The sequence below is a fragment of the Phyllosticta citriasiana genome (genome assembly GCF_038021145.1).
Source record: "Phyllosticta citriasiana strain CBS 120426 chromosome Unknown IWZ02scaffold_2, whole genome shotgun sequence".
NCBI classification, from domain to species: Eukaryota; Fungi; Ascomycota; class Dothideomycetes; order Botryosphaeriales; family Phyllostictaceae; genus Phyllosticta; species Phyllosticta citriasiana.
The window spans coordinates 2,246,694-2,269,608 of record NW_027117279.1 but is presented as its reverse complement, the minus strand read 5'-3'; the positions used below and the strand labels follow the sequence as shown (position 1 = coordinate 2,269,608).

Below are 22,915 nucleotides of genomic sequence, written 5' to 3'. Positions count from 1 at the left end.
TAGCGCCAGGCGATGAGGCGGTCGACGTTCTGAGGATCAGGTGGGGGAGCAGGGGGGGCCGGGGGCGCCGGGAGATCGTCGAGATCACGAAGAAAATCTCGAAGATGTGGAGTAAACTCAAGAACGACAAGGGCGAAGATCGTGCAGAAGAATAAAACGAGAGTCGAAGTGGACGTGGAGAAGTCGAACGCGAGAGCGAGTTTGAACATGGGTGAGGTGCCACGCGAGGCTTCGCGGTAACCAAGAAAGACGGTGCTCAACCCAATGAATGGTAATGAAGTCCTAAAGACCAATGACGATGGGATATTCCAAATGACCGATCAAAAAATGAGTTGATGGTATTGTTGCCGATTGAAGTCTGAAATGGCAGAACTCGGTGAACATGCATCCGTAAGTCTCACCTTCCTCTCTCCTCGACCTACGAGTCTCTCTTTCCATCTCGACCAAGTTCAACTGCCTGGCCACACGACCTTGCAGCGCAATGGCCTCACTCTTGGGGTTCCATTTTCACCCCTTCCGCAAAGCCCACTTCGTGGGCATCATGGCATTAGAACGGAAAACACATACAGAGAGAGAATCGACGATCCAAATCAGCAACCGATACAGCCACTTCCAGTTGCTCTCAAAGCTCAGTCCCAGAGCCTCCAACCATGCATCTCTTCCCGATGCGAACACACGCATTGGTGGAGAGGGAGATCTCCCAGTCCAATGTCTGCGCAACGCTATGCCAAAATTCTCGCTGGGGGCAAAAAAAAGGGACAAGAAACAAAAAAGGTGCAAGTTTGAGTGTCCAACAAGCCAAACCTTTCCCAATGCCACATCTTCCCATCTTTCGCATGTGACCTATAACTCCTCCTCCTTGTTTGGTATCAATGTGAATGTATCCAAGGAGCCTGTGCACCCGTTTACTATCTACATGACAATCTGCGCCTTGTCAGTACGTGCTAATTCGATAACACCAGGAAGAACTTACACAATCAGAATCTTGCTTGACCTTTGGCACTCCCATTTCGTCAAAAGTCTTGGGACCTTTGCTGGGCACAGGTGCCGTGGCAGCCGGCTTGGGACCGGTGGAGGAAGGCGACGGAGTCTGTTGGTTGCTCGGAGGAGGCGCGCTCTCAGTCTTTTGCGGGGCCGGGCGCGGGCCATTCTCTGGTCTTGTCTGGGGGCGTGCGCTTCCGGGTCTGCTGTTCGGTGCGACGACGGGCGGTCCAGTGGCAGGAGTAGAGTTGATGGTGCTGTGGCGCTCGTAGCCGGCGGGCAAGGTCATGGGCTTCTTTTGCTCCAAAGGTGCCTGAAATCCAATGTCTACGGGCGGGGCGTTGGACTTGCGGAGCTTATTGCTGCTGGGGTTGTTGGAATGCATACCTCCTGGACCCATGGGGGCGGCGCTGCCTGGACGTTGGCCGTGTTCGGGATATTCGACGGGGTGTCCGCCAGGTTGCCTGTAGCCAGATGGGCCGGACGGTATGCGCTGACCGTTGCCAACAGGTTTGCGGCCGTTCGGGCTCATGTGGTCGTTGCTCGTATGCGGGCGCTGGGGACCATAATTCGGGCCGGGTCCGGGTGGGGGTATGCGGCCTGAAGGAGTACCTGGAGTACCGGGACCTGGAGGAGCAAAATTAAACGCTGACATCGGCCGAGTGTTAATCCGGGGTAGAGGCATACTTTCATAACCTGCTGGCCTTGCACTTCCAACGCGAGGCGGACCACTGACCATCGGGGGACCACTGTCCATCGGGTAGGGGGCTGCGGAGGTGGGACGGTCATAGGGGACTCCGGCTGGCACCGTTGGAGGCCGGTCTTCGAGCGGATAAGGCGTGGTCGAGCCGTGGGTGGGTGGACGTGAGCTTCCCGGCGAAGTCACACTGCTCGGAGGCGAAGGCATGCTATCGGGGATAGAGGGCATAGGATTTGCCTGCGTAGACTTGAACCGGTCGGGCCTCTGACCCTTCTTAGAGCCGAATTGGGATCTGATCTTGTTAATCGCGACCTTTTCGTGGTCATTCTTTGACAAGGTCCGGTTGAGTTGGATGTTCTCAAGACGAGAAATGGCGTCCTTGTTCCCATTCTTGGCAGCCCTGTCGTACCACTCCATGGCCTTTTCAATGTTTACCGGGACATGGACTCCAATCTCGTAAAAGTATCCCAGAGCAAATTCGGCCGTGGCGAGTCCAGATGCTGCGGCACGCTCAGCGTAGACGTACGCCAGCTCCTCATTCTTTTGGAAAACGCCTTCATAACCGCAGAGGAACCATTTGCTAATGGCCATGTCAGCCTCGGGCTCACCTTGCCTGGCTGCAAGAGCATTGTAATGCAGCGACAGCGCAGGGTTGAAATCGCATCCAAGAGTGCAGAGCTCGTAAGCGGAGCCCATTTTCAATTGAGCCTTGGCAAACCCAAGGAAGGCGGCCTTTTCAATGTTCGCTTTTGCCGCGCGCTCATCGTAGGGTAAGTATATTTCGGGAACGTTGATTTGCGGGAGTTCTCGCGCTTGCAACATGCCCAGAACCTGTCCCGCCGTTAGACCATTGGTTGATCAACCGTAACCTTAAACTCACGTAGGCGCCTTGAGGAGCATTTTCGTCCGCCGTTTCAGCGGCGTGCTTGATGAGCTGAATGCCACGAGCAAAATCCTGAGGCTGTCCATTTTGACCGAGCAACGTCATCATTCCAAGGCGCTGTTTTAATGTCAGCATCGTCCGATTTTCTTTTTTTTTTTTTTTTTTTTTTTTTGATTTTTTCTGCGGCTTCTTACGTAGTTGGAAGCTGAATCACCAGCGTCAGCACCTCTTTTGTAGTGGGCAAGGGCCTTGATCGGATCATTGGACTGCTCAAAGAGCATTCCTATCCTGTATTCGGCGCGAGAATACTGCTTGTCGGCGGCGCGGGAATAGCACCGAAAGGCCTCCTTTTTGTCCACCCTCATGCCAAATTTGCCAAATTCCAGCCACATGCCGCGCATGAATTCGGCGCGCGGGTGGTGTTGGTCGGCCAAAAACGACACAATGTTCATGGCGTCGACACGGAGCTGGTGCTCGACGGCAGGAGTGGGAGGGCGACTTGGCGAGTTTGCGTGGACGCGTTCGGCGTGGACCATGGCAGCGTCGACAAAGGTCAGCGCATCCTGGGCCCACGCCAGCTGCATCTCCGGGTCGTTGGAGTTGAGGACGCCGGTGCGAGCATTCTCGAGTATGGCTTCCTTCTCGTCGTCGGTGGGGGGCACGTTGGGCGGCTGGTTCACCAGCTTGGGGAAGGGCGTAAAGTTGGGCATGTCGCCGGTGTTGGGGTTTGAAAATTGCGAGTAGACGGAGGCGTGCTTGTTCCACTTGGTCGAGCCGGCGCTGCTCGCCTGGCGTCCGTTCAGGCCCGGCTGCGCGTTTGCAGCAAGTTCGAGGTGGGCGACCGACTGCTGGATCTGGCTAACGTCGTCCTGTAAGACTCTGTGCGGGGCAGGGGAGACGAGATCGGGCTGATGGGGGATGTAGTAGTCGTCGTTTCCGCCAGGTATGAAGGTGGCCCTTAGGCCCAGCTGTTGAGGTTGCTGGTAGTATTGGTGATGGCTCATGGTTCGCTTTGCGCTGCCCTGAGGGGGCGCATCGACCTCAGCTCGGCTTAGAACTCCGCGCGCTGTGTGAGACCCGGTCAGCCCCCTGCTTGTCTGCACGTGGGGTCTGGATTTTCGGCAGCAAAGACAGTGTGTGTAGACATATGGGCGTCGGAGGGGGGCAGTATTAAGTGCTGCGGAGGGATGGACGAGGGATCGAGTGACGGGCCTGGGCGCTAGGGTGACGGTGCAACGTACAGGAAGCTCTTGGGCCGTGATGATCGCAGCGCGCGCACTGGATCCAGCTGTGTGTGTGTGTGTGTGTCGTCGCAAAGGTGGATGGCAGCAGGACGAACAAAATCAATCAACCGTCGACAATTTAGCAGATGGACGCAAGCAGCGCTGACGCAGCTTGCGGGAGCCCTGTAGGATATAACCTTGTGCTGTTGACAGCGTCAGCCCGGACCGGAAGCGGGAGCTTGAGCTGCTTGAGACACGACAAAGAAGCACTGCGCCCTTGATAGGTCTGCTTTGATGATTGATGATTCTGCCTGTTTCCACCTCCCGGGCCTCCCCTTTCTCCTCGACTCAGGCTGCCCGGCCACCCAGCGGGTTGCGCCTCAAAAAAAAAAAATAAAATAAAAAAAATAAAAATAAAAAAACCACACGAGTCGGCCTTGTCGACAATGGCCCGCGCTTCCTCGTCCGCAGATCGGGTTCAAGCTTTTAGACGAACATAATAAGGTCGCTCGCTGCCCGTAATAGATCAAACTAAAGTGCATAAGCATAAGTACACTCACTCTACACCACCAAGCTGCGCCATTCCACGTGAACCTCGCCTCAGAGGCTGAGTCGCTTCCACTCAGCGCCCCCGTCTGCCGTCATCAACAGCGCCGAATACGACGTAGGTATCCGCTGCCCTTACAGCGTCATCTTAACATTACTCATTTTTTGCGGGCATGAAATTGCTGCCCGAACAAAATCATTGCCTCCTGCCGCTTTTGCGCTAGACTTCATACAAAAGGGGACCAAAGCGACCGGGACGGGTGCAAAAGGGGTCAACCCTGTTGTGCTGTTCAACGCTACTGCACCTACCACCATTCACCTCTGGCAAGACAACGGCTCTCAATCACGCGCATGTCCTGACGACATGTCGCGTCTGCGGAGCTCGGCGTAGCAGGAGCCGCTGGCAGTCGCAGGCTGAATACTAGTCTCTCAAAATGGAAAATATCAAAATGAACCGGTAGCTGCGGAGATGACGTGAGTGGAACAGCAGAGACTTGCACCGCCACTCATCTGTCCCTAACATTACGAGACTGCTCTTTACAGGCTGGAAATGGCGGGTGATGACTATCCAAGAGACTGTTACCTTGACATGGACTGTGTGGAAGATGTGTTTTTGTGGTCCTGCGGCGTTGCTAGAAGTTGTTTCCCTCGAGAATGGAGAGAAATGAAAAATCAAAATCATGTACGCGGTTAACAAGGAAAGACATTGACATGTGGATGAATATAGAGTTCAAGATGCAGAGCTGAGGTGAGACACCAAAACGAAATTCATAACGAGAAAAAGAACAGAGGGCACCTGGCGAACAACCCATATCAAAGTAGTTGGCTGTCGCTCCATGGGGCAAAGATAAGCAATCATCCTTTGGACGAATCAGATCTTGCCTCGGCTGTCGTCTTGTACAAACGCTGTGAAACGGACTGAGTCGGCTTGGAGAGTCTCTTCAGGAACGCATCGGTTGCTAGATGTCGACGAGAATGAGGAACGAAGAGCTCGGAGACATGTGGCAGTGCATCGGCAAGACTCATCAGACGCATTTTGCTCAAGGAAGACAGGGCTTGCTGCAAGGAGGGGAATCTGGAAACGAAGCAGTGGGTGGTGTCGTGAAAGACGAGGACTATGCCGGGACGAGGTGACTCGGTTTGGCGCGTTCGCGTATTCGACGTGTTGCGGGCCGTGCGCGCCTTCTCAACCAAGCGACGCTGACCTGGTAAACATCTTAATCCGCCTTTCCTTCACCCACAGTTGCATCGCTCTGCTTTTTCCGCCCTCTTCATCTTTAACATTCTCAAAAGTGCAGCGCTACAACCACAGGCCCATCTCCCTACCGACCCTTGTCCACTCGCGTCACTGTCACCATCATGTCTGTCGTGTCACTTCTGAACGTCAGCGTCTTGAACAACCCCGCGCCCTTTGACGCGAAATACGAATTCGAGATTACTTTTGAGTGCGTCGAACAGCTCAAGTCTGGTAAGATGCGCACAGCAGATGCAGCCTGAAACTGGCACTGACCGTCCCTCAGATCTCGAGTGGAAGTTGACCTACGTTGGCTCTGCTACTTCGTACGCATACCTTTTCCCCACGACCGACGCCCGGCCATCCACTAACAATGCGATAGCTCCGACTACGATCAAGAACTCGATTCCCTGCTTGTCGGACCAATTCCCGTCGGCGTCAACAAGTTTGTCTTCGAGGCCGACCCGCCGAACCTGCAAAGAATCCCCAACAACGAGATCCTGGGCGTCACCGTCATTCTCCTCAGCTGCAGCTACGATAAGCGCGAGTTTGTACGCGTTGGATATTATGTCAACAATGAATACACGGACGAGGCTCTGAATGCTGAGCCGCCCTCGAAGCCTGTTATCGAGAAGGTCCGCCGCAACATTCTGGCCGAGAAGCCTAGGGTCACTCGCTTCGCTATAAAATGGTAAGGGCAGTCACGGGTCCTTGATTGAAAATACTAACAAGACGCCAGGGACTCTGACGAAACTGCGCCCGCCGAATTTCCCCCCGACCAACCTGATGCCGACCTCCTTGACAACGATGAGGACGCGTACGCCGCTGGAGAGAACGAGGAAGAGCTCGACGAGGAGGAGGAGGAGGGCACCAAGGCCGAGGGCGACGACGAGGAAATGGGCGGCGCTGAAGACACTGCTGGCATGAATAACGACGATGCAGCATCTGATGCTGGCTCGGTAGACATTGAGGCCGAGAGCAGCGAAGACGAAGACGACGAAGAGATTGAAGGCGATGGAAACCCCGACGATGACATGGAAATGGATGACGATCACAAGGCCGGCGGCGGCGGCGCGCACAACCAAGCCGTCGCAGCACAGCATCCAGACGTCATGGTTCACTAAGAAAGCCCAGTGACCAGATCGAGTTGGAACGAGAACATGATGTTGGGAAATAGGGCATGATGGCCTACTTGGGAGAGCATAGAGACGGTGCGCACGGCGTTTACGATTCTCTTAAAAGAAATACCATTACGAGCGAGGGTACAGTTGGAGAGTGGCGTGGAATCGACTGAATTCATTCCAGTGGCATGTATTTCGAGTTCGTGATGGCGTTTTGAGTGCGTATTTTGAAAAAGGACCGCAGCGCTGGTAAGGCCGCGCTAACGCTGGTCATTCGCGCTGGCTCTGTGCTCGCAGTTTAACTGAGATTTTGTATCATGACACAGCTGAGGCTACGGAGCACTCATTTGCTACTCTGGTGACGCATGGGGAGATGTCGTCTACAACCACGGCTACGTCGCCAAGGGGGTATTCACTGCTGTGGATGCGCCTTGGGAGCTGTCCTTCAGCAAAGAGCTAGACTCATGGAGGATGGTTTTCAAAATTATCCCAACTTGGTTTGTCCCCCCGCACGGCCTTGCAAGGGACCTTTGTTCTCTGAGATGATCCCCGCTGTCGCTTGCCCTGCGCATGCCGGCGGGAGATGACGTTGAGCCCGCCCCGCGCCAGCGTCGCAACCGCATCGAGCTCCACTCCGAAACACTCCCAACACCAACAACAACTTGGCTCACCATGTCGCACTTCCTCAGAGGCAAACAAGCCGGTATTGACAATGATCTCTCTGCAGGTCTGGCCCCAGATCTGTTCATGCTGGACGAGGTAAACCTACAAGCGGCTCGCTTTGCTTCTGCCTAACTCGCTGCACAGATCAACCGCTTCGGCATCAACTCGCAAATCTCCCAAATAGCCTACGACCCTGTACAATCCCTCATTGCTGTCGGCACAAAGGACTCGCAATTTGGCTGCGGTCAAATTTACATCTTCGGCGAAGGACGCGTGCGAGTCATCTTCAAGCTGCCATCCAAGGCCTCCGTCACCACGCTCCAGTTCTGCGCCGATAAGATTGTCTGCTTAGATTCCAAGCATGACTTTTCAGTGTATTCGCTGGAGACACAGAAGCTGCTGGCGTCGTTTTCGCCCCCAGGAAACGTAACCGCCCTACACACCGACCCTACGCTGGACTATGCATTCCTGGGCTTGCAGAACGGTAGGCTCTTGGCAAAAACAACCCAATCCCTGTGTTGATGTGGTTAACAGGCGATGTCATGGCATACGACCTGGATCGAGAATGCCTCGCGCCTTTCAGAATACCTTATTTTTGGAAAGACTTTGATCAAAGAGCACGCCTCTCGCCCGTAATCACGCTGAGCCTTCATCCTCGTGACGTGGGAAAGCTCCTGATCGGGTACAACGAGGGAGCAGTCGTGTATACTTTCAAGCAGAATGAGGTCCAGCGATACTTCCAGTACCACCTGCCCGCTGGTGCCCCCGGTGGAGATTCTGACCCCGCGGCCGCCAAAATGGCAAGAAATCCAAGAATGACGCAGGCGGTCTGGCATCCAACTGGAACCTTTATTTTGACAGGACATGAGGATGGCAGCATTGTCATTTGGGATCCCAAGGACGGCAAAGATCCCAAGCAGAGCCGCATCATCATGGCGCGGACCTTGTCAGACACCAATGTCCACCTTCCGGGTGGTGCGAGCACTGCTGGAACTTTTGCCCCAAGAGAGCCGATACTGAAGATCGCGTGGTGTGCAAATGGCCAGGACCCTGATAATACAGCGATTCTCATTGCTGGTGGAGCCTCGTCCGACCTGCCAACCAAGGGCCTCACGCTCTTCGAACTCGGGAGAACCCCCGTTTACAACACGTCCCCTTGGCAGGCGCTTTCCAACCACTTTGAGAATCCTCAACGCCAGCGCATTCTTCCCACCCCTCCTAACGCTACGGTCGTTGACTTTTGTTTGATACCCCGTGAGAGCCCTCACTTTGCCGGCGCCCACGACCCTATTGCTGTTCTTGCAATCCTGTCTTCCGGAGAGATTACTTCGATGAGCTTTCCGAGTGGCTTGCCCATTTCTCCAACGAATCAGCTTCATGTCTCTATGACCTTCGTTCATCCATTCATTAACCAGTTCACACTCTCGCCAGTGGATCGGACGAGGTGGCTCGGAATGACAGAGCGTCGGTCTCGGGGCCCTGCCTTCCTTAAGGGTGGAGTAGCAGCCAAAAAGCCTCTCAAGCGCTTTGAAAATCGCAACATTGTGACGACTGCACACGCTGATGGCACAATTCGTCTCTGGGATGCTGGACATGGCGACGAGATCGAAAACGAAGCTGTTCTCCAAGCCGACTGCGCTCGCGCCGTTGGCAGACAGGAAAACGTCGAAGTTTCGAAGCTTTCTCTTGCCGGGACCACTGGTGAGCTTGCAGCTGGTCTGCGAAGCGGCGAGCTGGTCATCTTCCGCTGGGGCACCAACCCCAAGGTTGGCGTCGAGCCGCCACCTCCCGGAGACAACGAAGCCAAGAAGTTGACCAACATCGTCAATCGGAGAGATCCTGCCTTGTCTGAAGGTCTCTTGCCATTCACACTGTTGGACGACCAAAACGGACCTGTCACGGCAGTCAAGATGTCAGATGTCGGCTTTGTTGCTGCAGGTTTTGAAGGAGGAAGCTTGGTCGTGATGGACCTCAGAGGACCTGCCATTATATTCCACGCAAGCATGGCAGACTTTGTCAAGCAGGATAAGAGGTCAAGCTTCAGGAAGAGCAGTAGTAGCGCTCCGATGAAGGCTGAGTTCCCGACGTCCATTGAATTTAGCGTAAGTCGCCCCGAAATGATGGACCATCAGAAACTAACTCAAGTAGATCATGACGCTCGAAAGTGACGAATACTCCAGCGTTTGCCTTCATGTAGGCACGAATCTTGGGCGTCTTGCGACGTTCAAGCTGCTGCCCGAGTCCGACGGCCGCTACCGTGTCGAATTTTGCGGCGCTGTAGCCCTCGACGACCGTGTCATTCGCATAGCGCCCATCTCAGCCAACTCTGGAGCTCCAGCGTATGCGACACCGCGCGCCATGGCGAATCTCAGAGAAGGCATCAAGGTCAACGGTGTTCTCGTTGCCGTGACTCAATCCGGCGCCCGCATCTTCAAACCCGCAAGCTCCAAGGGCGCACACAAATCGTGGGACGAGTTCCTCTGCGACAACGCCGTCATAACCTACCTCGCCGATCACGGCTACGCGCTTGTCGGCCTCTTTGGCGACGGCTGCGTCCGCGCCTACACACTCCCCGCGCTCAAGGAAATCGCATCCAACCCCATCTCCAACACACTGGACCCGCGGCGCTTCAGCGACGCAACCATCACCTCAAGTGGTGACATACTAGGCTGGGTAGGGCCCGCAGAGCTCGCCCTCGTCAACGTATGGGGCCAAGGCCTCAAGCTGACGGAGAAGAACGACGACGCGCTCTTCAACCCCAACATGGCCGTCCCACCGCGCCCAACCATCTCCAACCTGCAGTGGCTCTCAGGCACGCAGTACATCACACCAGCAGACATGGACCTGCTAATCGCGGGACCGGACCGTCCACCCTCCAAACGCATGGTGGCCGAGATGCGCGCCGAAGAGCGCGCGCGCTACGACGCCGAGCGGCAGGCCAAGGTCAGCGACGCGGAGCGGGCGGCGGGCGCCTCGGGCGACGGCGCTTCGGCCGGCCAGGGCGACAGCTATTGGGCGCAGATGACAAAGGCCATCAATGAGCGGACGGAGCGCTTGGGCCTCATGAGCGACAATATGGATCGCCTGGAGAATAACAGTGCCGGGTTTGCGAATGATGTGCAGAAGTTTGTTGCTAAGCAGAAAAGGGGCATGGTTATGGGGGCTATGAAGAGTAAGTTTGGGTTTTGAGGGGGTGGGGTTGTGGTGATGGTGGGTTGGGATGAGATGGGATGGGATGGGGAAAGTGTTTTGGCTTCTTCTTTTGTTTGCCTTTTTTTTTTCTCCTTTTTCTCGAGCTTCGTCTGCTGGAGAACATCCAAAGGCATTGATATAGACATGAACAATTCAATTCAATTCAAGTGCCTGTGCCTGTGCCACCCTACCTATCTACCTCGCATTCACGCATATCAAGACCATAAAACATGTCTGTCCATTTGTCTGTCTGTCTGTCTCAAGCACAGCAGCTGCCGAAGAAGAGGGAGGAGGAGAAAGAGGAGGAGGAGAGAAGAAGAAGGAGAAGGAGAATAGTATCAATCAACCAACTGATCAATGCCCTCCATTCCTATCCGCCCGTCTGCCCAACTGCCCATCTACCTATTTGTTTATTTACCAACCCTACATATCTCTCCTCCTGCCCCACCTATAAACCCATCTCATCCATCTCATGCCATCTCATCCATCAATCTAGTTCCACCCATCCCAGTCCATCCGTCCATCTTATCCTATCCCTCGCGCCCTCCCTCCCTCGTCTGAGCTGAGATGAGCCGCGTTGCTGTCAAAGGAGGCAAGCCTCCCAGCACGTCCAAGTTCAGTCTGTTAGGCCTGTCCGCGTGTGAGACTGGATGGATGCTGGATGCTGGATGAATGCTTCAAGCACGCACGCACGCAAGCAAGTAAAGTAAAAGGGTAACAGACGGATGAGCATTCATTCCATTTTAGACCGAAGCAAAAGAGCAGAACCCGCCCAAGCCAGTTCATCTAATCTCATCGCATCGCATCGCATCGCTGGGACTGACTGACTGACCGCATCAGTGGGTACATGGGTAGGTAGCGCAGCCGCTGCGCTGCGCCGCGCTGCGCCTCCAGCTGCCGTCGCCGCCGCCGCCGCCGCCGCTGCCGCCGCCGACGACGACGACAAGCGGGCGAGCGAGCAAGCAGGCAAGCGGCAGTAATCTGCAGAACCCACCCCGTCCTAACTTGACCTGACCTGACCTGACATGAGCCGACGTCCAAGCCATCATCGACCACCCACCGCCACCACCACTACGACTCGCCGCACGCCATGTTCATTCGCCAATCGCAATCACAGTCCCAATGCCACCGAGCCGACATCATTACCGCCGACGTCGACATGAGCAGTCCAGTGCAGTCCCTAACAGTCCAACTCGCGACCCAGCCAGCCCATCAATCATCCAACATAATGACCTCATGTCCCTTGCCCGGCCCCTGTCCACCTCCCGACTGCTGCTGTTGTTGTTGCTGCTGCTGTGGCGGCGGCCTGTGCTGCATGCTCGTCATGCTCTGCATGGGCGCCTGCGGCGCGCGCGGTGCCATGCCGCCGGGAGGAGGCGGCCGCTGCCCCGGGTGCTGGCTGTGCGGGCCGACGTGGTGAGGCTGCATGCCCGGGCCCGGCGGGCGCTGGTGCGGGTGCGGTTGATGATGGAGTCCGGGATGGTGCTGCTGCTGCTGCTGCTGCTGCTGTTGTTGTTGGGGGTGCTGGGTGGTCGGCGGTTGTTTCTGTTGCTGTTGCTGGCGAGGTTTTGGCTGCGGCTGCGGCGGCGGCTGGCCTCCGGGCGGTAGACGCTGTTGGAAGCGCTTGACTGCTTCGTCGAGCTTGATGATTGCGTCTTTGATGCCGTCAGGCTCGGCAATAATGCCGGTTCGAATTCCCCTCCACCGTGGCCCGCGATTCCGAAGAACCTCGCTGATCGCCGCAGCGTACTCGGGCGCGCGGCTGAGCCGCTGCTGCTGATTGTTGTTGGCATTGTTTTGATTGCTGGGATTCGAGGCAAAGTTATCTTGTAGATGCCACTCGAGCACGTCATTTCGGGTTCGTAATCGTAAATCAAAGGTCGTGGGCGGATTTTCGTAGCTGATGCGGAACCAGTCCAGGGTTCGTGGATGGACAATGGGTTGGGGATATGAGGGTGTGCTGGATTGGATGGCGTCAAAGGCTTGGAGGACGGGGAGGGTGCTGAGAAGATTGCGCATGAAATAGCCAAAATCCATATTGGGGTCTCTATCGTTGAGCGCACGCCGCAAGAGTTTCATGATTCGCATGTGCGGGTTCTTTGGATCCAGGACAAGCTGTGTTGGTTGGCCCTCTGGAAAACGAATGTCGACTTTGAATTTCCCGCCATAGCGGACGACCATCCGCGAGAGGCCAATGTGCTCGCATTGAAACTGGTGGCTTTTGATGACATCGATGTAGCTGCCTAGGCGCTCAATGCGCTTGAGACGGCTCATGACGCCGCTCATGAACGGCTCTCCAAGTTCGGTTCGCAGCACAATGGTAAAGGTGCCGTCGCTGTTGAACGACACGTCGTCACCCTTGGCAGACGCCAACTCGACGTCGGGCTGGCGTTGAGCCATGCGGCCCTTGATGATGATGACAATGCGACGAGTTTTGCTCTCGAAGCCGCAGTGGTAAAACTTGAGGACGCTGTGGGCCCAGGCGCCGTCAGTGCCTGTGCCGCCAGCGAGAGGCCCAACCTCGAGGAAGAGCATGGGAACACTCGAAGGTCGCTTTGATAGCTGCGGCTGGCATGCCTTTTCTGACCGCAGGGCATGGTGGACGTTGATTCGGCGGAGTTCTTTTATTGCAACGGCATAGGTCGCTTCAGACACAGTCAAGCGTTCCAGCGCTTGGAGGAAGTCTTGTGTAACAGGTTTCTTCCGGCTGTTATGAAGGCCTAATATTGATATCGAACTGTGAATCTTGCTTGCGACTCTGTTGTCATCACTGGGCAATGTTAGTCTCAAAGAAAAGGTTCCGAGTAAGCGCGCAACTTACAGTTCAAATAGCCACCAGCTCTCACCAGCCAAATTGATAGTCAATCCAATGACCCAATTCGACTTCCATCCATTTCCACGGTAGAAACTTTGAGCGACGACCTTTTGTCCTACTCTCTCTGCAGTGGTCTCGCGCCTGATGTTGACATTCCGTATGCGGGGCCAACCAGCATTTTCCGCTTGCCTGTCAATGTGCAATTTGAGGTCTGCGCAGATCAGTGTTTCTATTCTTGAGGCCACGTCCGTGGGTAGATCCTTGGAGTTAATTTCGTGTTCGGCTTGAGTTGATCGGGCTGTTGATGGCTGGAATGACAGCCGACCAGAGAACGGATCTATCCTGACTTCGGTTGGGCGGGACACGTTGCCCGGCTTCACTGCAAGACAGCAGTCTGTTGGCTCTTGATCCGAAGCCTCCAGGCTCACCGAAAGTCCCGAAGTGCCAGAGACCAGATCATGCAACTGGTCTCGGGTCCACTCGAAAATGAAGTTGATGTGAAGGGCGACAACGGCTTTCAATATACTTTCAAGAGAGAGGTCGGTCCAGTCCACTTTGATGGGAATATGCTCGACAGGCACACCTTTTCGCACCCACTTGAGGGATATTTCCGGGGGATTAGGACCGCGCCAGGAGACTTTGCCGTCTTTGGGCCTTCCGCTGGATACTCCAATTTCGATCCAGCTTTTTGCACCAGGGGTATCTATCCAATACTGCACAATCAAGGACCGGTGGATTTGCTTCACGTAAAGGGCATTGGCCCACGCCGTGGCCGCCAATTCATCTGCTTGCGCCTTCAAAGTGGTTATCTTGTGAGTGAGCACGAAACCGTGGAGCCAGTTGTAGCAACCAGCAAGCCCGGAGCTGGCGAGGACGCGATTGGCTTCTGGTTCAATGAATTCCCGAAAAAGATCGTCAGAGACGTCCGGCTTTGGAGAAAAAAGAAATCTGACATCGACAATGAAAAAAGGCGCAGACGGGTCCTCGTCTGCTATGGAAACGTCCAGTTCGAATTCCGAAGGAACAACAAATGTCGCTCGCCCATTGGCTATGGACCAATCTTGCAATTGGCGTGGTAAATCTTCATCGTGCAAGTTTATGCGGATTGAAAGAAGCGCATTCACGTTTGCAACAGTCTTGAGCATCTGCTGCGGACTTGGAGGCTCAGAGGGCACGTAGCCCAACTATTCCGGTCAGCTCTGTGTGTGAATTCGAATGCAATGGCAGAACATACATCTGGCATGGCCGATACTTTACCAGTGGCCAAAACCTCGAGCGCAGTCTTGAGATCTGGAGAAGGGTCCATTGCTCTTTGCATGTTGAGCTTGAGGTGACCGATCCACGTTGCGGCGTCATCGTAGGACCTTTCCTGCTCAGACAGCCACATGTTGAGCTCAATCAAGCGCGTGACGTCGTCTGCTCTCCTGCCCCATTTGGAGATAACCAGCAGCTTGACAAACTTTTCCCTCTCTTCCCAAGCCCAGTCGAGCATCATCCTTTTCCTGGCATCGCTGGTGGCGGGCGGCGTCGCATCGCCGTTGGGCAAGTGGCCGTTGACTCCGTTGGTCAGAGCTTGCGCCGGGCTGACATGAAGATTTGACATTTTTTCAAGCAGATCGCCGAGGGTGTTGTTCGTCTCTTGCGCGACGCGCCCAACGAGTTTGCCAAATGGCAGGTAGCACTCTTCGAGCTTGGGCAGCTCGGGCAGAGGCTGCGACAGGTCGAGAGGCGGCGACTGAGATGAGGACGGTGCGCCGTTGGTGGCATGACTGCCATTCATTTCGGATTGAGGGAGCGGGATTTGGCCGTTGACCTTGTTGGGGACGTCATCTTTTCTGCTCATGGCGGCGCCGTGCAGGCCATTGCGATCCATGGAAACGATTCCAGGCATGCTCTCCCCCTTCACGCCGTCGTCGCCGTCGCCGGACTTCCCCAGCGCCCCCGCGAGCGCGTCCTCGTCCTTGTGCCCGGCCAACGGTATCTTGAATGATTAGGAGAGGTGGCGGAAGAGGGTCGCGGCGAGGATGGCGGGGTGAGAGAAGAGCGGAGGGATCGTGGATCGGTTCCAAACGGCGGGCGGGATGACGGCGCAAAAGCGCAGCGAAGGGCGGTGGGCTGGCGGGCGCAACGGGCGAGGCAAGACGAGGGTTGCGATGAGGCGGTTCGGGCAGAGGGCGGGCGGCGGAGAGGGCGATGCGGTTGGTGGCGGCGACGGTAGAGGTGGTGGTTGGATTGTTTGATGGCGAGAGTCGAGCGGGTGGAGAGGAGGGAGTGGGTGGTCGGGCAGGGTACGATAGGGTAGGGTAGGGAAGGGAAGGTTAGGTAGGTAGGTAGCGTGTAGTGTGGTGCAGAGTAGAGCAGAGTAGAGCAGAGCAGAGGAGAGCAGATTGGAGCGGCGCGGCGCGGTCGGTCGGCGGCAGTGATGTCGTGGTGCCCGCATCTGGACGGCTGCCAAGGAAGGCCACGCCCATTTGATACCCGGACATTACGCCTGCAGCTGGAGTCCGAGTCCTTGTCCTTGACCTTGTCCTTGTCCTTGTCCATGTCCATGTCCATGTCCATGTCCATGTCCCGTCGACTGCAAAAGTAAACCGTTGGTTCCACTGTCCTGGTGCTTGGCCCTCGTCCACGCCATCGCCATCTCTCCCTTGTGGTACGCCCATGATGGCCTCGTGCGCTGCTGGAACCAGGACGGCGGCAGATCAGCGTTTGATGCAGGTCCATGTCCACGTCCACGTCCACGCCCACGTCCACTTGGTTTGCTTGGTCACCTTTGTCAAGGACCGACCACAGTGGGAGGCGAAAGAAATGACCCTTCTACAGTTGTGGGCCATGGCTCACCGAGGGTAGTTAGTTATATAGCACATGACTGCTCCCTGGGTGCAGCTGTACAGTAATGGCGGACGATTGCTCCCTAGAGGATTCCATTTCTTGGACAGGGGTTTAAACGTTGTTGTTTGCTCTACTATACAGCCAAATGGGTTACAGATGCATATGCAAAATTTCAAAGTCTTGCCTATGCAACCAGCCGCCAGGAACAAGAACTTCAACCCCAGTGCAACTCTCACCATGGCATCCACAGCAATGCGCGTCCATGTGCATCAGGGCAGCCAAGTGTCGGCTGAGGCTGTCCGGCTCGGCCGGCCTTTGGCCGCCGTCACCTGGCGGGAGCAGGGAACATTGGCGGTTGGCCGTTGCTGGCTCGATCACGCGCCTGTTTATCTCCATATCCTCCGCTCCTCGAGGCCTCGTTCTCTTTTCTTTTTTCCTCTCTGCCCTTTTTTTTTTTTTTTTTTTTTTTCCCTCCCCCTCGTTGTCGACATGGACGCGTGAAGAATCCGGTCGCAGGAGTTGTTGTTTGGACAAAGCCCCTGTCCTCGCACGTACCCTCCAACCACAGCTTGAGCTCCGTCATGGTTCCTCCGCGCCAACAACCACCACCACCACCACCACTATTACTACCATCAACTCCCTCTCGCCCCCCGCTGCCACCGAGGCAGTCGTCCACATTTTCGAAGCTCTCCTTTCATTCTTCCTACAGCGCCGACGATGAACAGTCTGTGATCTACGAATCCTTCACCATGGACCCCGACTTTGAGCCCGGCCTCCCCGCCGCCCCGCTCTACCCGGGCGAAGATACGACGCCGACCTCGAGGCGCGAACTTTTCGGCTTTTATATTTATGGATGGGCCGCCGAGGTACGCCGCTGAACGTACAAGTCAACTCGAACAACCAGTAGCTGAGATTGTCCACAAGGTCTTTGTCGTCTGTGGTGTTGGTAAGCCCTCGCCTGCTACGTCTTGGTCTGGGAAAGACTGGTCCGCGCACATGCCTTTTTCGATACCAAAAACGGCACGCGGCTCCAGAAATGGCCGCTGGACTTGACATGCCGATTTCCCAGATTTCGACTTTGACATGGCCATTTTGGCTAAGCTGACCTCGCTGCTGAAGGCTCATTCATCCCCATCACTCTTGAGCAGCTTGCGCGAGAAGTGGGCGTGCTGCATTCTGACAAGACGACGCCATGCAAGTCTTCATTCAACGTTCCGACTCCCCATCCGCAAGGCTTGCTCTCGAAGCCTCCCTCTCCGGACGCCGCACAGTGCGTTGTATACGTCCTCGGCGCCGAAATCAACACTGCTAGCTTTGCCATGTACACCTTCTCCATCAGTGTCCTCGTGCAAGCACTTTTGATCATATCCATGTCTGGCGCCGCAGACCATGGCGAATATCGCAAGACCCTGCTCGTCACTTTTGCAGTGATTGGCTCGGTTGCCACCATGCTATTCCTGCCCGTCACTCCTCCAGTATTTGTCCTCGGGGCACTACTGGCCATAATCGCTAATACCGCATACGGAGCATCCAACGTCTTGCTCAACTCCTTTCTTCCCCTGCTCGTCCGCAATCATCCCACAGTCCGGCCGTCCGACGACTACGAAGACGAAGAAGAACACAGTTCTTCGTCGGAGGGCGCGATCGTGGATGAGGCGGATGACGAGTCGACTCCGTACCACAGCAGGCCAGACTCAAGGACAGGCTTGTTGCGCAGATCATCGACGGCAGATTTCACAATGCCGCTGGCAAAGTCGCCGGCCGTAAGTCTTCGAGACACGTTGACTAATGAGTTGCTAATTCCGAATCCAACAGACACCATCTCAAGAATTGGCCCTCTCTTCGAAAATCAGCTCATACGGCATCGGCATAGGCTACATTGCCGCCCTTCTAGTTCAAGCGTTTGCCATCTTTCTTGTCGTCACAGTCAACAAAAGGTCGACGAATTTTTCACTCCGCCTTGTTCTCTTTGTCGTTGGAGCATGGTGGCTCATGTTCACCGTTCCAGCATCTTTCTGGCTCAAGTCAAGACCCGGACCGCCTTTGCAAGCCAAACGTCATGGCAAGAGTCGGACCTGGCTTGCCTATCTTGCTTACTCGTGGAAGTCTCTTTGGAGGACAATCATGCACGCCCGCAAGCTGAAAGACGTTCTCCTCTTCCTGGCCGGCTGGTTTCTTCTCAGCGATGCCATTGCAACAGTCAGTGGCACCGCTGTGCTGTTTGCCAAGACATCGCTGGAGATGAAGCCAGCGGCCGTTGCGCTCATCAATGTCGTGGTCACGATATCCGGCATTGTTGGCGCCTTTTCGTGGAGCCGCCTTTCCGTGATGATGGGCCTCAAGCCAGCACACACGATTCTTGTGTGCATTTGTCTCTTTGAAATCATCCCCATCTACGGACTTCTCGGCTTCATACCGGCGATACGCAAACTGGGAGTCTTTGGGTTACAACAGCCTTGGGAAATGTATCCACTCGGGGCCGTCTTTGGATTTGTGCTCGGCGGACTTTCCAGTTACTGCCGCAGCCTATACGGCGAGCTAATCCCGCCAGGTTTTGAGGCAGCATTCTACGCGCTGTACGCGATCACGGACAAGGGCAGCAGCATTTTTGGCCCCGCGGTGGTGGGGGCGATTACTGATAGAACAGGGGAAATTCGTCCGGTAGGTCAAAGAATGATTGAGGCGCAGTGGCAGCAGGCTAACGTCAGCAGGCATTTTGGTTCCTCGCGGCTCTGGTGGGGCTACCTTTTCCGCTCCTCCTGTCAGTCGACGTTGAACGGGGCCGCGCAGATGGCGAAGCGCTGTCACGGGTACTGGATGAGACGAGGGGAAAGGAGCCGGACTATGTGAGGAGAACGAGCAACGTCGCATCGGCTGCGGCGGGAGAGGCGGAAGCGCAGCCGCTGCTAGGCGAAGGCACTGGTGTGGGAAGGCGGTGAGATGGAGGCCAGATTAATGTAGACGGGGGCTGTCAAATAGATGATGCAGGTCCCAAGTGCCGTCACCGAGGTGCGTCTGTGTTTCACGTGCGGGCGCTGGGTTGCCCTGGACTGGACTAGCTTTAGGGGGGGGGGGGGGGGGGGGGGGGGGGGTGTTGGCAAAGCGCTTGGTGGTGTTTGTGTCTGGCATGGGCAGGATAAGTAAAAGCGAAGCCTTTGGAAGCCGTGAAGCGACATTTGAGTGGCAAGGAAAGCGACAAGGCACAAGAGGTCAAACGGTGGCTTCATTTCCGGGCGTCGAAGAAGGTTGGGTTGGGGATGCCTGATTATATAAGCGTGGCCCTACAGTACAGTAGAGTACAGTACAGTACAGTACCCACACGTCTCCACCTCACCCGTCCAAGTCAATGGACCCCTCAAGGCCCAAGCTCCCAAACGCCAAGGAAGCTGCCCGTTCGTACCGTGCGAAAGGCCAGCTTGCCTCTGCCCCGGACTTTTAAGCTACCGCTGCCCCATCTCCCGACACCTAGACAGAGTCTGATCTGAACCGGCGAGTGGGCCCCATAGTCGACTTCAACTCACCACCATGCGCAATTTCCGCACCGCTCTCTACGGCCTCGTTGGCGCCGCTGCCCTCGCCTCGGCTTCTGACGTCCATGAGCTCACCAAGGACACCTTCAACGACTTTGTCAAGGACAATGAACTTGTCCTCGCAGAGTGTAGGTTCACCCTCGTCTACTGCGTACAATTGCCGCCACTCTAACACATCCAGTCTTCGCCCCCTGGTGTGGCCACTGCAAGGCCCTCGCCCCCGAGTATGAGGAGGCCGCCACCCAACTGAAGGAGAAGAATATCAAGTTGGCCAAGGTCGATTGCACAGCACACAGCGAGCTCTGCTCCGACCACGGCGTTGAGGGCTACCCGACCCTCAAGGTCTTCCGCGGTCTCGAGAACATTTCGCCCTACCAAGGTCAACGGAAAGCCGATGCGTGAGTTTACTCTCAAAGAACTCCAAATGATGACAATGGCTGACCTACGTCACAGCATCATCTCCTACATGACCAAGCAGTCCATGCCTGCCGTTTCCACCCTCTCCAAGGACACCATTGCCGACTTCAAGACGGCAGACAAGGTCGTGCTGGTGGCTTACTTCGACAAGGACGACAAGGCAACGAACGAGACCTTCTCGGACGTCGCAAAGAGCCTCCGCGACGAGTACCTCTTTGGCGCCATCAACGACGCCGACGTCGCCAAGGCCGAGGGTGTCAAGCAGCCCGCCATCGTGGTTTACAAGTCGTTCGATGACGGCAAGGATGTTTACAAGGAGAAAAAAATTGAGAAGGAGGCACTTGAAAATTTCATCAAGGCCGCCGCTACGCCTCTCGTTGGCGAAGTCGGTCCCGAGACTTACACTAGTTACATGAGCGTAAGTTTCTATTCCACGTGGTACAAGCGCGAGCTAACGATTGCAGTCTGGTCTTCCTCTTGCCTACATCTTCGCCGAGACTCCCGAGGAGCGCGAAGAGCTCGCCAAGGAGCTCAAGCCCATTGCTGAGAAGCACAAGGGCGCCATCAACTTTGCCACCATCGACGCAAAGACCTTTGGCCAACACGGCGCCAACCTTAACCTTGAGGTCGGCAAGTGGCCCGCCTTTGCCATTCAAGATACCGTCAAGAACCAAAAGTTCCCTCTTGACCAGAGCGAGAAGCTCACGGCCAAGACGGTTGGCAACTACGTCGACGACTACGCCGCCGGCAAGATCAAGCCCAGCATCAAGTCCGAGCCCACTCCCGAGTCTCAGGATGGCCCCGTCCGCGTGGTCGTGGCCAACACGTACGAGCAGGAAGTTATTGAGAACGACCAGGACGTGCTCCTCGAGTTCTACGCCCCCTGGTGTGGTCACTGCAAGGCGTAAGTTTTCATGGGCCCCGTGTTGTTTCCGCCCCAGCCAGGCAGAGCCCTAGCTAACGCCCCCCACAGGCTCGCCCCCAAGTACGACGAGCTCGGATCGCTGTACCAGGGCGACTACTCCAAGGAGGTCAAGGTCGCCAAGATCGACGCAACGGCCAACGACGTGCCCGACGACATCGCCGGCTTCCCAACCATCAAGCTTTTCCGCGCGGGCAAGAAGGACGAGCCCATCGAGTACAGCGGCTCGCGGTCGGTCGAGGACTTGGCCAATTTCATCGCCGAGCGGGGCACGCACGGCGTCGACGCCTACACGCCGCCCAAGGTCGGAGAAGATGACGACGACCAGAAGCCCATGCAGGCGCCCGCGGCGTCGGAGAAGGCCGAAGAGGCCAAGGACAAGGTCAAGGATAAGGTCAAGGACAAGGTCAAGGATGCGGCGGAGAAGGCCAAGGAGGTCGTCATGGATGGCGACGAGGGCGTCGAGGGTCACGATGAGTTGTAGATTGTTGATCTCTCCTCCCCTTGTTTGACATTGGGCCCCATCCGCTCATCTCTTTTTCGTTCTCCCGCTACTTGCCGTCTCTGTCGTAGCCGTTTTTCCTGTTTTTCCCGTTTCTTTCTTCCTGCTTCCTGCTCCCTGCTTCCTTGATGAATAATGCGATGGTACAACCGAATGGTGAGAAATTCTGGTTCGTTCTGTTTGGTTTGGTCTGGAAAGGTACGGTATGGTACGAGATTGATGACGCCGGGTCGGAAGATAGGTAAGTAAGCAAGTAAGTAGGTAAAGTAGGTAAAGTAGGTATGGTATGGCACGTACCGTACCGACTGGTAGTAGAGAAAGTCTTGACGTTCGTCCTGTCCCTCTTCTCGTCTCGTCTCGTCCCGTGCTGTCTCTTCTCTGTCTGTCTGTTCGTGGTCTCGCTCGTTTTTTGACACTTGATTTTAGGTTTGATGTGTTTGCCACGTTCCACTGCTTGTTAGGTGGGTCTGCTGCGGGCTTGAGAGGGGAGCAAGGAACGAAGGAAGGACGTGCGTGCATGGTGTTGAGAGACACCTGATGTATGTAGCTGGCACGGCGGGTGGTAGCTGGCTAGCGTAGCTGGATAAGGCTTCGGTAGGTCCGTTGCTTCGTGGGCATCAGATATGTAGGTACAAGTAGATTGGCAGAAGTCCATGTTGCGATTGAAGGTGCGCGTTGCGTTCGCGGGGTAATTACTTGTCTGCCAGTTGACTGATTGCTCGTGATGACATGTCGTCGTGGTCGTGCTGTGGTCTCAAGCTCAATTGGAATCTATGGTTTGTCTGTCTGTCTGTCTGTCTGTTCTGACCTGATCTGTTCCTTTCATTCTTTCTTTCTTAGTTACTTGTGTGTGTGTATGTGTGTGTGTGTGTGGATATGCTCCTCCTACCTTCGCCTCCAAACGTCGACACGCCTCGCCCACAACCCCACTCACCCACCTCATGCCAAAGCCGAAAAGATAGTTAAGGCCATTGTAAGTAAGAGTTTGCTACGTAATGTAGTTTGCTGCAGAGAGAAAAAGGTATGTAAGTTGGTATTTTTTGCTGGCGCACACCACCCCCAAACCTGCCGTCAACACCACATCGACACCTCTTCGCCCGCTCCAGCCCCTCTTTTATGTATGACACAACTCCCCATCCACATTCAGGCAGAATCCAAGAGCTCCCATCTCGAGAGTATGTAGTGCTCTGCTAACTCGCTCAAAAACAACAACGGCAACAGCAGCATTGACAAACAACAACAACAACAACAACAACAACACCCATACTTGTGCAGCCCTACGAGTTTATGATGGAGAAAAAGTGGCGGAAAAAAGGTGGTAGGGGAAAAAGAGAAGAGAGAAAAGAAGAAAGGA

The 22,915-nt window shown here is 55.5% G+C and overlaps 7 protein-coding genes across 7 annotated transcripts; 4 read left to right on the top strand and 3 right to left on the bottom strand.

Moving 5' to 3' along the window:
- Positions 1-912: 912 nt before the first annotated feature.
- IWZ02DRAFT_430297 (uncharacterized protein) lies at positions 913-3,568 on the bottom strand (the record flags this gene model as incomplete). Its single annotated transcript, XM_066766051.1, has 4 exons — positions 913-924; positions 974-2,512; positions 2,562-2,681; positions 2,759-3,568. 4 exons carry the CDS (start codon positions 3,566-3,568, stop codon positions 913-915), a joined length of 2,481 nt encoding a protein of 826 aa, XP_066626482.1.
- Positions 3,569-5,534: 1,966 nt separating this feature from the next.
- On the top strand, positions 5,535-7,119 carry IWZ02DRAFT_443032 (histone chaperone asf1). Its single transcript, XM_066766995.1, has 4 exons — positions 5,535-5,801; positions 5,854-5,893; positions 5,950-6,258; positions 6,307-7,119. The coding sequence occupies exons 1-4, from the start codon at positions 5,693-5,695 to the stop codon at positions 6,689-6,691; spliced, it is 843 nt and encodes a 280-aa protein (XP_066626481.1). The 5' UTR covers positions 5,535-5,692; the 3' UTR covers positions 6,692-7,119.
- Positions 7,120-7,360: 241 nt separating this feature from the next.
- Positions 7,361-10,540, top strand: IWZ02DRAFT_370596 (lethal giant larvae like, C-terminal-domain-containing protein; the record flags this gene model as incomplete). Its single annotated transcript, XM_066764512.1, has 4 exons — positions 7,361-7,447; positions 7,496-7,835; positions 7,886-9,453; positions 9,500-10,540. 4 exons carry the CDS (start codon positions 7,361-7,363, stop codon positions 10,538-10,540), a joined length of 3,036 nt encoding a protein of 1,011 aa, XP_066626480.1.
- Positions 10,541-11,755: 1,215 nt separating this feature from the next.
- On the bottom strand, positions 11,756-15,138 carry IWZ02DRAFT_370474 (mediator complex subunit MED14-domain-containing protein; the record flags this gene model as incomplete). The annotated part of the gene is made up of 3 exons (XM_066764503.1): positions 11,756-13,313; positions 13,365-14,542; positions 14,593-15,138. The coding sequence occupies 3 exons, from the start codon at positions 15,136-15,138 to the stop codon at positions 11,756-11,758; spliced, it is 3,282 nt and encodes a 1,093-aa protein (XP_066626479.1).
- A 1,508-nt stretch (positions 15,139-16,646) lies between these two features.
- IWZ02DRAFT_443022 (autophagy-related protein 22-2) lies at positions 16,647-19,250 on the top strand. Its single transcript, XM_066766994.1, has 5 exons — positions 16,647-17,056; positions 17,115-17,136; positions 17,310-17,953; positions 18,006-18,851; positions 18,902-19,250. The coding sequence occupies exons 1-5, from the start codon at positions 16,772-16,774 to the stop codon at positions 19,127-19,129; spliced, it is 2,025 nt and encodes a 674-aa protein (XP_066626478.1). The 5' UTR covers positions 16,647-16,771; the 3' UTR covers positions 19,130-19,250.
- A 335-nt stretch (positions 19,251-19,585) lies between these two features.
- Positions 19,586-21,577, top strand: IWZ02DRAFT_141326 (prolyl 4-hydroxylase, beta polypeptide). The gene is made up of 5 exons (XM_066761762.1): positions 19,586-19,848; positions 19,902-20,118; positions 20,174-20,555; positions 20,602-21,041; positions 21,111-21,577. Exons 1-5 carry the CDS (start codon positions 19,716-19,718, stop codon positions 21,541-21,543), a joined length of 1,605 nt encoding a protein of 534 aa, XP_066626477.1. The 5' UTR covers positions 19,586-19,715; the 3' UTR covers positions 21,544-21,577.
- Positions 21,374-22,248, bottom strand: IWZ02DRAFT_141356 (uncharacterized protein). Its single transcript, XM_066761763.1, has one exon. The coding sequence runs from the start codon at positions 22,078-22,080 to the stop codon at positions 21,589-21,591; it is 492 nt and encodes a 163-aa protein (XP_066626476.1). The 5' UTR covers positions 22,081-22,248; the 3' UTR covers positions 21,374-21,588.
- Positions 22,249-22,915: the final 667 nt, after the last annotated feature.

Excerpts from the sequence above, each read along its gene's own strand:
- IWZ02DRAFT_141356 (XM_066761763.1), bottom strand. The coding sequence starts at position 22,080 with ATGCACGCACGTCCTTCCTTCGTTCCTTGCTCCCCTCTCAAGCCCGCA.
- IWZ02DRAFT_443032 (XM_066766995.1), top strand. The coding sequence starts at position 5,693 with ATGTCTGTCGTGTCACTTCTGAACGTCAGCGTCTTGAACAACCCCGCG. Across the intron at positions 5,894-5,949 it reads TACGTTGGCTCTGCTACTTC|CTCCGACTACGATCAAGAAC; the intron begins GTACGCATACCT and ends ACAATGCGATAG. Across the intron at positions 6,259-6,306 it reads ACTCGCTTCGCTATAAAATG|GGACTCTGACGAAACTGCGC; the intron begins GTAAGGGCAGTC and ends ACAAGACGCCAG.
- IWZ02DRAFT_443022 (XM_066766994.1), top strand. The coding sequence starts at position 16,772 with ATGGTTCCTCCGCGCCAACAACCACCACCACCACCACCACTATTACTA. Across the intron at positions 17,057-17,114 it reads TTTATGGATGGGCCGCCGAG|GTCTTTGTCGTCTGTGGTGT; the intron begins GTACGCCGCTGA and ends ATTGTCCACAAG. Across the intron at positions 18,852-18,901 it reads GAACAGGGGAAATTCGTCCG|GCATTTTGGTTCCTCGCGGC; the intron begins GTAGGTCAAAGA and ends TAACGTCAGCAG.
- IWZ02DRAFT_141326 (XM_066761762.1), top strand. The coding sequence starts at position 19,716 with ATGCGCAATTTCCGCACCGCTCTCTACGGCCTCGTTGGCGCCGCTGCC. Across the intron at positions 19,849-19,901 it reads TGAACTTGTCCTCGCAGAGT|TCTTCGCCCCCTGGTGTGGC; the intron begins GTAGGTTCACCC and ends TAACACATCCAG. Across the intron at positions 20,119-20,173 it reads GGTCAACGGAAAGCCGATGC|CATCATCTCCTACATGACCA; the intron begins GTGAGTTTACTC and ends CCTACGTCACAG.